The sequence below is a fragment of the Bemisia tabaci genome, chromosome 3 (assembly GCF_918797505.1).
Source record: "Bemisia tabaci chromosome 3, PGI_BMITA_v3".
NCBI classification, from domain to species: domain Eukaryota; kingdom Metazoa; phylum Arthropoda; class Insecta; order Hemiptera; family Aleyrodidae; genus Bemisia; species Bemisia tabaci.
This window is the reverse complement of record NC_092795.1, coordinates 37151114-37163824: the sequence shown is the minus strand read 5'-3', so window position 1 is coordinate 37163824 and position 12711 is coordinate 37151114. Positions and strand designations below refer to the sequence as shown.

The 12711-nt window shown below is 36.4% G+C and overlaps 2 protein-coding genes across 2 annotated transcripts; both read left to right on the top strand.

Annotated features, from left to right (window-relative positions):
- Window positions 1–1331: 1331 nt before the first annotated feature.
- LOC109032921 (uncharacterized) lies at window positions 1332–8899 on the top strand. The gene is made up of 3 exons (XM_019045269.2): window positions 1332–1598; window positions 2769–2893; window positions 3972–8899. The coding sequence occupies exon 3, from the start codon at window positions 3981–3983 to the stop codon at window positions 6798–6800; it is 2820 nt and encodes a 939-aa protein (XP_018900814.2). The 5' UTR covers window positions 1332–1598; window positions 2769–2893; window positions 3972–3980; the 3' UTR covers window positions 6801–8899.
- Window positions 8900–9029: 130 nt separating this feature from the next.
- Window positions 9030–11597, top strand: LOC140223718 (uncharacterized). Its single transcript, XM_072298309.1, is given in 2 exon segments — window positions 9030–10148; window positions 10151–11597. Coding segments are annotated over 2 exon segments (1197 nt in total). The 5' UTR covers window positions 9030–9310; the 3' UTR covers window positions 10510–11597.
- Window positions 11598–12711: the final 1114 nt, after the last annotated feature.

Below are 12711 nucleotides of genomic sequence, written 5' to 3'. Positions count from 1 at the left end.
ATGAAGAGTGCAGCCTAAAGCAAACACCTTGAAATTATGTCAGAGGTAACACTTCAGTCATGGACCATGCTTCAGTAGCATCATCAGAATTATTATAAATAAGGCATTTAAACAAAGCCTAGAATTATCGCATCATGTATCAAAATGCTCCAGAATTTCAGTTATGCATCACCCTTGGGTTTTTCCTTGTACTTGTCAAAATGGATCAAGTACCTGCTTCCTTCAACATTTTCATCAATGGCAGAAGTCAAAAAAGCATGTCTCAGACTGCTACGTCATAAGTCTCCGCTCGTGTATTAATTGTTCAAAGTACAACTAACCAAATGGTAAAAGGTGCACAACGTCTATCTTCATTTTGAAGGCTGCAGTTTCCTTGCCTCATTTTATATTCTCAAAGAAAAATTAACAAACTCTACATCTCATATTTTTTTCTGATATCTCTTCTTCCTGTACAGAATAATCATTCTGCAAAAATTTCGATCAATAAAGTTCATTGGTTTTTGTTTTACAAATAAAACAGCAGCGGAGGTTTTGAAACAGTGCAATAGATATGCAAGTACTTTGCGACTATCACCATTAATTGGGAGACTGGGAATTCATAACATTCCATGTGCGATCAGATAATGTTGCTTGGAGTGTGCATGAGCCCTGACTTGGACGGAGTCAAACATTTGACGAACTTTTGGAAAACTTGTTCTAAAATCGAGGTTTAACTCAGTTGTGACCAAATAGATGAAACAGTGCAGTAATGAAATATTTGACCTACCGCCTCGACTGAACTGAAGAAGATACTTAAGTCCTTTAACTCAGCACAATTTTTTTGAGGTAGGTATTTTCTCAGAAATTTTCGTCTAAACTAAAGGATAAGACTTTTATTCCAATAGGTACCATTATACTTCCATACAGTTTAAGAGGAGCGGTTTAGCCAAATGTCAATGACGCCTGATGACGTTTAGGATGTTCTGAATTTTGTTGTAGAACGGTTAAGTCTGAAGTGATCATCGCTCTCATGGATGGGGCATGTAGCAAACTTTTAGATCATTCAAATAATCAAAGATATGGCGCCTTTACGATTTTAAGCACTGTTGTCAGATCCTATGAATCAGTTGTCTGTAAAGCTAAGACGCTATCAGTTCATTGAACGATGCAACACCAACATTGGTTTAAATTGTTAATTCCCTCTTTAAGTTTTCTTTTGAAATTCACTTTCATGTTGATACTCAAGTCTCCGCGTATATTACTGACAAATAACTGAATACGTGTGGCGAGTACACTTTGCAACAATGGCAATATTCTCTATTGTTTATTTAGAATAATCTTTGTTTACATTTTTACGCATGTTTCGTTCTGTCACATCTGTCGGCAGTCGGCAACCAATCAGCAAGCCATTTTTGTAGAGTTTTCCGAGGAATTTTTGCATTTACACTCAGATATTAATCCAATTTGACTAGTATTTGTTGAGTAGGGAATCATTCCCTAAAATATTTCATGATTTGTACCATCAAGCACCATCTAGTATTGATTCACCCAGGTTATCGGATGGACATCATGCTCTCTTCATTCTCCTCCATCCTCATTAATCATTTAATCCAATGGCGGTAAGTAATCATTTTCACTTCTGATACGTACGGAACTTCTTGAAACATGCATAATACTGATGTTTCATAGTTTTCTCAAAGTTGTAGGTAAATATTTAACTATAAACATGTTGGGATCTGTGGTCGCCCTGAGCGCACCACAGAGAGGGGAATAGGTATGTTGTCACAGTAAGCAGCTTTAGTATACTGCTATCATTTCTATATTTTTACTGAAACCAGCAGTCTTGTCAAAGAGAGCGGCAATGTGTGCTTAGTGCTTAAAAGGGAGAGACAAAAAGGAATATTTTCTGGTAAATATCTCGATTGCCACTATCACAAAGCTGAGCACTCCAGCTTTTTCCGCAAATGACTTACACCACCTCCTGTGTGAGAAGTCACTAAATATTACATATCAAGAACCATTATTGGCTCGATAGGTTACGTACTGTAATTTCAGGGACTGAAGGCGGGCTGCGAATCCCAGTCACAAAATATTTATGAAGGGGTCACATACTGAACCATAACTGCCACATGAACAGTGAAAGATAAAATTCTATCTGTATGTGTAAGCATAAATACAAAAATGCGCAACAATTAGCAAGAGAGTCTATGATCATCATACTTCTCCTTGATCATTATTACTGGATAGAGACACAATTTCAGTAGGTATTCATTGTATGCTGTAAAATAGATGGTCAATAGAGAAAAAACGGTCATCTTCTTAGGGTGCAGGTGTCCCTTTAGATGGCTCCATAGATGGTCAATGGTTGATCAACCACGCTACATGAATGGAAGAAAAAATGTCATTTTCTTAGGATGCAGGTGTCCCTTTGAATGATGTATGAACGCTTTTCTCCATATGCTTTACTGTTGGCCAAGTAAGTAGCAGGGGTGCAGAAAATGCGCCTGCCTGGACGCGTGAATATGTGGAGAAGCCCCAAAAATGTGGAAGGGGGGAACATTTCAAGGGGCCTAACGCCGAAAATCAAAAGAAAACACAAGGCTAAGTAAACGCTATCTTTTTAAGATAGGTGGGAAATTTTGTTGAAAACTGATGAGATAAATGTGGAAAGCCGTCTGGCGGGTGCGTGAAAATGTGGAAGCTTGGAAGATTCTGCACCCCTGGTAAGTAGGTAATCATGGCCCAAGATCAAGATGATAATGAGTAAATAAGTCAAAATTTGGTTGCAGAGTGTCGGAAATATGGCCTTCAAGTTATGAGCAAAGCTGAGAAGTTCAACAAGTGAGGGGAAAAAATTGAACGATCCTCCTAGCTGAACTTGCATCCTAACTGTGCTTTATCAAGATTCATCTGCGTATGTATTTCTTTTTTTTCCAAAGAAGCCATTCTTCTCATTTGTAAGTAAATTTTCCCAAGCATGCTTTTTTAAAAAGTCAAAGAAAAATCGTCAAAAATTATATGACAGGCATGTTAGATTGTCTATGAAAAATATAAACCATGACCAAAAATTTACATTCTTGTGAATGTACGTAATTACCAGGGGAATTTCACAGTAACAGGAATGGTTGTGTTGCCATGGGTTATCAACAACCTAGAGCAAAATGATTGAGAACCTAATTAATAAATCAAAAATAATGATGATCCTGAACTTGTTCATGTAAGAAAGACATGAAAGGTTGTATTTAAAAATATGAGACTTTAAAGACCGAAAATATCTGGTTGGTTACATGTCACTAACTCCAATTTTGAAGCTGAAGCCAAAGGTAGTAATAATTCAAACAGTATGGAACATTGTGCATCTACATTAAGTATCTACAATGTCATACTTTAAAGCAAAGGTATGAAAAATCTCAAGCATCCTTTCCAGCTAGAAACTTTGAAAACAGGGAACGTAAAATGTTGCTTATGTGCAAGTTTGTCATGGGCATGCCTTGGTGAAAATTATGATGTTGCTTTGATTATTAATTATTTGCAGAGGCATCAATTGGGGTGGAAGGGGGCTCGAATTAAAAGTTTCTGGCTTGAAAAATTTTGGCAACTAGCGGGCATTTTTCAAAATTTGTTGAAATTTTGCCCTCCCCCTACAGTAAACTTTTGCTTCATCTCTACAACTATTGTCCTCCCACCCTCTAGATTTTTCTGGAATGGCACTCCCGGAAAATTCCTATTTTAGAATCCTTGTCAAATAAGTTTACACAATTTTCGACTGCGACAGAAGTCGTCTGACGCCTGTTCAGCAAGTAAATGCAAGAATCATGGTGATGGATCTTCTGTCGCAGTCCAAAATTGCATAAACTTATTTGGTGTGGACTGCAACCCATGTAATAATGATGAGTAAGAAATTAATTATAACCTTTCCAATAAAGTCTATGAGAAATGACATTGAATGGCTCATTTACAGAACATAATTTCATTTTTAATTTGATTGACAGGTTCCAACCATGGCAATGACTAAAGTGGGAATTTCGGAAGCTAGTCAGTTATATCCTAAACCTGTGATACTTGAGAACATCGTGAAGAAAAAGCCTGATCTCTCATTCTTCGGAAACCTTCAAACTCCAAAAATCATTCTGGAACGGATCAACAACAGACAAAATTTCAGTTTTGTATCTGGTAAGCATACTGAGTTAAGAAAATATGATGTAATAGAAATTGAAGAAAGCTTTGAAGATCAAAGTTTGATTAAACATATTCCTAGATTACCATCAAATGCTGGGCAGGAAAAAATCAACCACGCAGACTACACAGTCAGTGTAACAGTTGATACAAGGAATAATGAAACAGAAGAAGCGAAGATGAGCAAACCTATTTTCACAGTGCATGATGAAAATGTGTCTCTCAAGGAAGTGATTTTGGAAAGTAAATCTAGTCCTGATACTGCCCCAGGCTCTTTAGGAGCTATTACTTCTCCACAGAGTGGTTTATGTATGAAGGTAAAAGAAATTGGAGGTGATAATGATGTAAGCCACTTTTCACCATTGACTAATGATACATTTTTTAGTCTTGGAAAGGAGGAAGTGACTGTTGAGAATAAATCTCCGACTGAAGGTGAACATCGCGTTAATGATTCTCCTTCTGCAAGTGATACGGTCGAATCAAGTCGCAAGAGAGGCTTGAGAAGGTTGGAAAAGCAGTCCTATCGTAACCAGTATGCTTGTGAAGAGTGCGTAATGAAGTTTCGATTTTTAAAAGACTTGCAGAAACACTTACGAGAACACTCCAATTCCTTTAATGCAGTGGGACAAAGTTCACCATTCCAGCCTGAATGCACCTACAAGAAGAAAAAGTTACCTTCTTTAGATCATTCACAGCTATGTCAGTATTCAAAGGACTCTCAAGAACATCAACTGAGCTTTTCTTCTTTGCAAACTCTCAAGAAAGAGTGTGTGGACTTGTCAAGAAATGTAAAAATCAACCTTAATATTAAGGCATACTGCTGCATTGAATGCCCCCTTAAGTTTAACATAGTGGAAGACTTATACAGACATTCTAAACAGCACACACATAACTTTAATTCTGGTCTTGAGGAGCCAGAAATGAAAAATTTCCCTGAGGAAACCAGATTCAAAATGAATCCTGAGAACAAGTTTTACCACTGTTCGGATTGTCCTCTAAAATTTCGATATTTAAAATGTTTTCACAAACACTTGGAAAGACATAAAGCTAGTGCTACTGAAAGCTCCTCCCTTAGCTCAGAATCTAAGCAGTTAATTTTGCTGAAAGAAGTTAGAGTTAACCTTGGAAGAAGAGTAGAAATTAAAAAATCTGATAGTCTGGAGGATCCTGTTACTATCACTGAATCAAAGTTAGAGCCAACTTTGAACGGTGAGCAAGGTAGTGCGTGCCTCACTCAAGATGAAAATCGGCATTGTTGCCCAGATTGTTCGCTCAAGTTTAGAACCTTCCAGGATCTGCACTGCCATTCACTCGTGCATAAAAAAATGAATGGATTAAGTCAGGAGACGGACGCCATAGTAGACTGCAAAGGAGAGGAATCCAATTCTGAAAGGAGCTGCTCTCCCAAAAAACTCTTACTCACTTGTCCTTATCGCCCAAAACAATCTGAGTGTAAGAAAGTAATAGAAGAGCATCTTCTTTTACACAATAAAAATGAAGCGATTGATTACCAAAGACATGCACCCGGGCATATTGAAGAAAAGCTCTTCTCTTGTGTGCTGTGTCCCTCTAAAATGAAATGTGAGAGAAGCCTGAAAGATCACTTGCAAATGCATTCACACGATGAACCAGAAGAGAAGCCCCTGGAAGTTCAAAATGTCCTAAATGATACTTCTTTCACTCCTAGTGACCGAGTTAGATTATTGACAGCTCCTTGTCAAAATCAGTCTCAGAGTCCTGAGGAACAACATTCCTCCTCTACTCCTAGAGACCCAGTCAGGTTATTAACAGCTCCTTACCAAAATCAGTGCCAAGGTCTTGAGGAAAGTCCCTTCACATGCCATCTTTGCGTCTCTAGATTCACTCAGAATGCTGATTTGTTAAGCCATCTCAGAAGTGTGCATTCTGAACCGAAAAGTTTTAGCTGTGAACTATGCCCTCGAATATTTTTTCAAGACAGCACCCTCAAACTACACTTACAAACACATCATACTGAAGAAGACCGGTTTGTATGTATGGTGTGTCTTGCTAACTTCAATGAGAAAAAGAGACTGAAGAAACACTTGCAGTCACACTTCAGTGGAGACCGCTTTACTTGTGCTAAGTGTTCTAAAAAATTTAAGGAAAAAGGGATATTGCAGGCACATATCGAAAGCAATTCATGTAAACAAAAATCAATAAGACTGATCGACAACAATAAAAAGAGATTTGAATGCCCCATTTGTCCCAGTAAATTTACTTTTAAAAACTCTGTTAATAGACATCTAAAAGACTGTCACTCTCAGAACAAATACATTTGTAACATTTGTTCAGCCCAGTTTCAGATGAAGAAACTTTTTAAAGAACATCTAAGATTAAGAGAATGTGTTAAAACTGCAGTTAATCCTGAATCTTCAGCAGAAACCGAAACACTGTCGAAAGCATGTCAAGATACAATTTCCACCTCTGAATGGATACCTGACTTTATCAGAGTAGCAGGTGAGCCCAAGTTCATGCTGATAAACAGTAAAGTACCTGAAATCGACAATGATTTTGTGGATGAGGGTGGACAACGGTCAAGTCGTAAATATTCAATGTCCATTCCCACCGATCCGAGCTGCAATTCAGTAGCAGTTGTACCAATTTTGAAGAAAAGTCAATTTTGAAGGAGAGAGAGTTAAGCAACACTGAATCCACATTTGAAGCCAAGTGTGCAGAATGGATCATCTTGAAATATGCCAACGAGGATATCATGATGGACGTTGAAAATTGATTCTTATGTTTCCTGATGAGAAACGAAATAAGTAGACTGTGATAAGCCAATGATGTGTTCATAATTTGCCTTTTAGAGGTTCCTCTAATTTCTGTTTTTTGTTCCCTTGAGGGAAAATGATAGGATAAGTCAACCATCCGGTTTTCTAAGGTGCATTAGTATTTACATGTATCAAAAAACTGACTGTTGATTTCATCTATGAACACTGATTTACGCTTAGGTTCAATATCTTAAACTTTGATCTCTTCGGTCTTCTACATTATTAATGTAGATACCAACCTACTTTAATGAATATATCTCTATTTCAGAATTAAATAATTTCTGTACACAATTCAAGTTTTTTAAAGGAAATAAATCGTAATGGCAAAGAATTTTCCAGGTAAATCTTTGAGATATCATAATGTATGAACATCCCATTACATAACAACTGTGAGAAAAGCAGTGATACTTCTCCTCTATAAAAATAAAATTAAGTAAGAAATGATGAAGTATTGAACTGAATAGTGTAGAGCGAAGTCAAATTTTGAAAAAGCAATGAGTCAGGAGTAGTTTAAAGCTTATCTACCCGCACACTTCCTCTAATCAAAAATTGAAATTCAAGCAAAAGTATCTTGAATGTAATTAATATTTTTCCTCTGATATGAATTTTTTTTTCCTTCGAACGTATTATTTGATACTGCCGATCTAATTTTAAACCCAGTTGTCGACACTGCTGCCTCGTTCCATGGTGCTGAGTCGACGGTTCAATTAGAGCGCGCACTTTGAATTTTTGATCCTGCAGTGCAGATACATCCATCGTTTTTTCTGTCCAGTACTGTTGTTGTCAACAAGACGCTGCCATTGTAATTTTTTCATCCAGAATTTTGAGGTCCTTCCTGAGATATTATGCAGGTATATATCTCCAGATGACAACAGTAGATGTAAGGGCTTCAAAGAGATCCACTCACACATCCATGTTGGGATGAAAGTTTTCAACCATTTTACATTATGCAATTTCTCAAGGTTGGATGAAGTTCATGTTGCTGGGTTTTGGTATGCAACTATCATCAAACTCATCATATTGATTGAGAAGTATTCAGTTGACTTTTCAACAAAAACGTCAACATCCACATTAATTATTCTGCTGTATCTGGGCATTTCATGGTTCTCTGGCTTTGTAATAGATACATCTCAACAATGTTATCCATTATTCATCATGTATACGGAATTTAAAGCGAATAAATTTAATGAAAGATTAAAGGTAATTGATAATTATTCGCACATTGGAGCGTTGCGTCACCATTGCATCACTCATTGCAGGTGGAAATAGCGGGCATTTTTAGGAATGATAGACTAAATGTGCATTCTTTGACGGCCTTTTAAATTATTCCACAAGGAGTTCGAGTCGTTGCAGAGTAAGTATCCGGTGGAAAAATCATTTTGATGTGCATTTTGTTGATCTTTTTTCTCCATGATATTTTCAATCATTTTACTGAGTTTGGATTTGAGTTGCACATCCAATCTCTGCAAAATGAGCTTCATCCCAGAAAATTTCAAAATCTAAAATTGGCTGGAGGCTTCTTCGGATATCTTGCCAATACCAATATGCAAGTGGATTTTGTCAAAATTGTTATATGCTGCTGTTATCTGAGGATGCATTTTTGAGGCACTGTTCTACAAGATACTTTTGATCTCAATAAGAACCGCAGTTATGTACTGTGGATGGAAACATCTCAATGGCAGCGTCAGGTTAGCTACATATAAAAGGACGGAAAAAGCGAAGTGCGCATCTACACGCGTAAGTAATAATTCAAACTGCGCGCCACAATTCAGCCACACGGTGCGAGGCAGCAGTGCCAACCTTCGGGTTCTAGAGGTTTGCAGTAATCAAAAATATTTATGGGAGAAAAAAATATAAATCGAGGAGAAGAATGTGCATTGAAGAAGGAAAAATCTATCATAGAAAAAAAAATTATTCCTTCATCAAAAATATTTCCCCGTTGGTTTCTGGTACTCGGTCACAACGCCACAATGGGTCTATCAGGTTGCTGACCCTTCCTGTACATATCTTGCGTCAAAATACCAATAAAAAAAAAAAAAAAAAAAAAAAAAAAAATTTATCAAGGTCGCTCAGTTATCTGTGTTTGTTCTGTCGTTTCTGTTGATCATTTCTTGCTCAGCTTTCCACTTTTAGCATTTTGTGTTCGTAAAACATTTTATATTTGCTGTAGTATTTTGTTTTAAACTACTAATTATGAACCCTAAACTATCCGTCACACGACTCGTGTTCAACTAGTGGTGGTGAAGTGAAAGTAAGGTTAGCTTGGTTGTAATGCTAAATTTTGCCTGTTTTCCTCCTGGAACAAGGAAAACTTGGTAAATATTCCACTTTTCTTCAAATCCTTGTACTTTTGAAACCTGACAATGATTGCCAGGAAGAACATTAATCGGCAGTTAGAAAGCCTCAGGAATAATCTGAGTACTCGTGTTTCTGATGAATCATACAATGTTTTGCTCACTAGAACTGTTAGGATTCATGCCTCCTACTTGTTTCACCCAGTTGGCCAAAGGGTTCTTCAGGATATTTGCTCCACCATAAGTTCAACTGGAGCAAACTCTCAGATCAATGGATGGAAAGATCTAGCTAGTTACTTAGGACTCAGTTTTCATCAGATAGGATGCATCGAAAATTATCGTTACATCGACAGCACCGAGTTGGTTTTGATGGCCTTTGCGCAAGGTGAAAATGCCAGCTTAAGTGAAGTTTTGAACAACTTGCTCCACATTCAACGACCTGATGCTGTCACCAAAGCCCAAATTTCCATCACTAAAATGGTGGATGCAGTTTTTATATTACACAACCAAAATTCCCACGAATGTACTCAAAACAATGAAATCACCCGCTGTGGCGAATTTTTACTCAGACCCAACAATTACTCTCGGATCAAGCAAGAACTACCTATTACTTTGCGAGAGCTAAGTGTTACTGAAATGCCAACCCCGGTGGTTGTCAAGTCCCCGCAGCCAATTATTGTACCATCGATTCAGTCAGTTGCGCTGTGCCAACGTTCGGCTCCAAAACCTCAGTCTAATAGTAATTTGCTCAACACCAACATCGAACGACCCAGCAGGAAAATGAGAACTGTTATGTTAACGTTTGCTGATGATGGCAAAGAAGTTGCACTCAGGATTGCACAGCGACTACGCGAGAACCGCTCCGAGTCATTCCCAGTTGGAGTTTTAATTCTTGACGAACAAGAAAATTTGTCAGTGCTAATCCTGAGCTATTCATAATGCGTTGTTTCTCACAGACGGACTATGTGGTACCTATTATCACTCCAGACTATTTGAGAATGGTGAATTCAGGACCTTCAGTATTATCTCAAAGTGCACTCAGTAGTTGGGACAACCGCTATGTAAGCTTTATTCATGATTTAATGATGAAATATTACATCGACAATCAGTGTCGTAACTCGAAAATTAGGTGCATTGTGCCTCAGTCACATGGGGGGAAATCGGTATTCAACAGTAACATTTTAAGGAATGATCCAACTTTGAGGGTTTGGATAAATGAAGAAGAAGTTGATAATTTTGTATCCCGCATCTCTATTAAAAAACCTTGAAGTGCAAGTTTGATAGGTCAGGCAATTGATCAGCAAGAATTAAAGCTGCATTTAAGTATACATTACTTAAAACCAAGCATTCTATGTTTGGAAGGCCTTTGAGATGAGGAGTTAGCATTCTTGAGAACCTTTACAGAACTTGTGTGAATGTACAGATCTATCACACGGGGATACCATTAATGGTGCAGTTGCATATCTTCATCATTTAAGCATATTACTATTGATTTCGTAATAGCATTAGTTTAAGGAAATTACCTATTACTAGTTTGGTAATGCGACACTAAGCATTCAGCATGCATGAGTCACCACAGTACACACCCCTGAGATTTAGCTAATATTCTGATCAACTGCTCACCTACACTTAGCTCCAAGATTTTTAATTATGCATTGTTTTTTCAGTCAAATCAGAATTACACTGAACAAAATGGTCAGAAAATGTATATTTTCAATTAAAGAAAAATTGTATTTGATGTAAAGACATTTTCTTACCTAACTGAATGAAATGTTCTGCAATTCAAATGACTTTTTAATCTAAAGTAGGTAATGTTAATTTGTCGTCAAATAACATATTCTTTGAAATAAAAAAATATTTATTTCATTCTAGGTAATTAAAGAAAATTTCTTTGACTCAAGAAAGAAAAAAAAAATCATCAAATAAAAAAGAATGTCTTTAAATCAAATACATTTTTTTGAAATTGAAAACACCTTTTATAACTAGTCTTTTAGTGTACCTCAAACATGTTATTCAAAATCTATGATGTACAACTAAGCACCTTCTTATTTTCCACTTTTCTTTAGGAAAATATTTTCCTAACTTAGGAACTTATCAATAAACGCAACTTGCTAGCGTGTAATGGTTTTTTTCAAGCCAGCTGACGAAAATTAGATAAAAAATATACGTTGCCATTTTGTTTTCTTAACTCTTTTTCGGTCAGTGAGGGTAATATCCAGTGCAATAGGTATGGAAGTAAGTGAAGGTACTTTAGTCATAATTATTTTTTTTCTTCTTGTTTTGGTGAAAGTTATTGGAAATATTTTAGAAAACTTATTTTCTCAGCTATTTAACTTTTGGTTCATCAATTTTCTATCACTGACTCCAAGGCTCTTACGAATTCACGGGTATGCTATCAGAGCTAACATAGTTTTTGTTGTTCTTTTTTCTTTTTTCCGTTGGCGTTACTCAACGAAACTGAAAAAAGAAGAAAGGGAAAACAAAAACACGCTGATAACTGGAAATAAAGCTGAAATTGTAAAGTGCTATTCACCGATTCAGTCTGATAGTATCCCTGTATCTGAATCTCCCTCTTTAAAGTCTCCCTTTACCTTTGTTTTGAAGTGTTGGAATCTTTCCCAACAGGTCTCCACTCCACGACTGGTGCTTTGTTCATTGTAAAAGAGTCAAAAACCTCTGTTCAAATTTTTTTCTGTCAGTCTTTTTTCCCCAAAACTATCCAAATCACAACATTCCAACCATTAATGCATCACAGGTTACTATGTAGTTGAGATCATTTTTGAGTTGAGGTAAACTTTCTTCTATCTTACACGGCCAGATTATTGCAGAAAATTTTTAGATAGAAGTGTTTTATGTTTCCTTTGCAGGTGCTGCGAAAGATTTTATTACTTTCATCAAGTACCTTATAGATAATCTTCAGTTAAAGTGTTTTTCTTTTGTTTTTTTATGGTTTATTTTATAGTGCATTTTTGTTTTATCAAGAAAATCATCAGGCCTTTTTTATCATGAACTGAAACAGGTCGTGTCCTTTTGTCTTTTCTTAGGTATTTTTACGACTCAGGAGTAGATACTTAGTTTTATGCAGATAAAAAATTTACATTAAAAAAATGTCTGTTTCTTTTTTAAAAAGCTACCTTACTAGCTTAGCTCTAAAAATTTCATATCAATTGTTTTTAGAAGATAGTATCACGAACTTGTTCGATTTCAACACACGAAAATTTTTGTACTTACAGTTCTTTTGTTCATTTCTTTCCTTTCATCTACCAACTGTAAAGTTCATGAAAGAATATATCTATATTTATCTATTTTTGTTTACATTTTATAGGTCATTGACCACTTTGAATTTAAGTATTCCGCCTCCCTAGATCCTCAGCTTGAAAAACAACTTGTTGTTAAGACCTACAAAAATGTTCATTTTTTTCTGAACATGAAAATTTTGAGATCAAGTGTCAGCATGATATTGAAGGAGT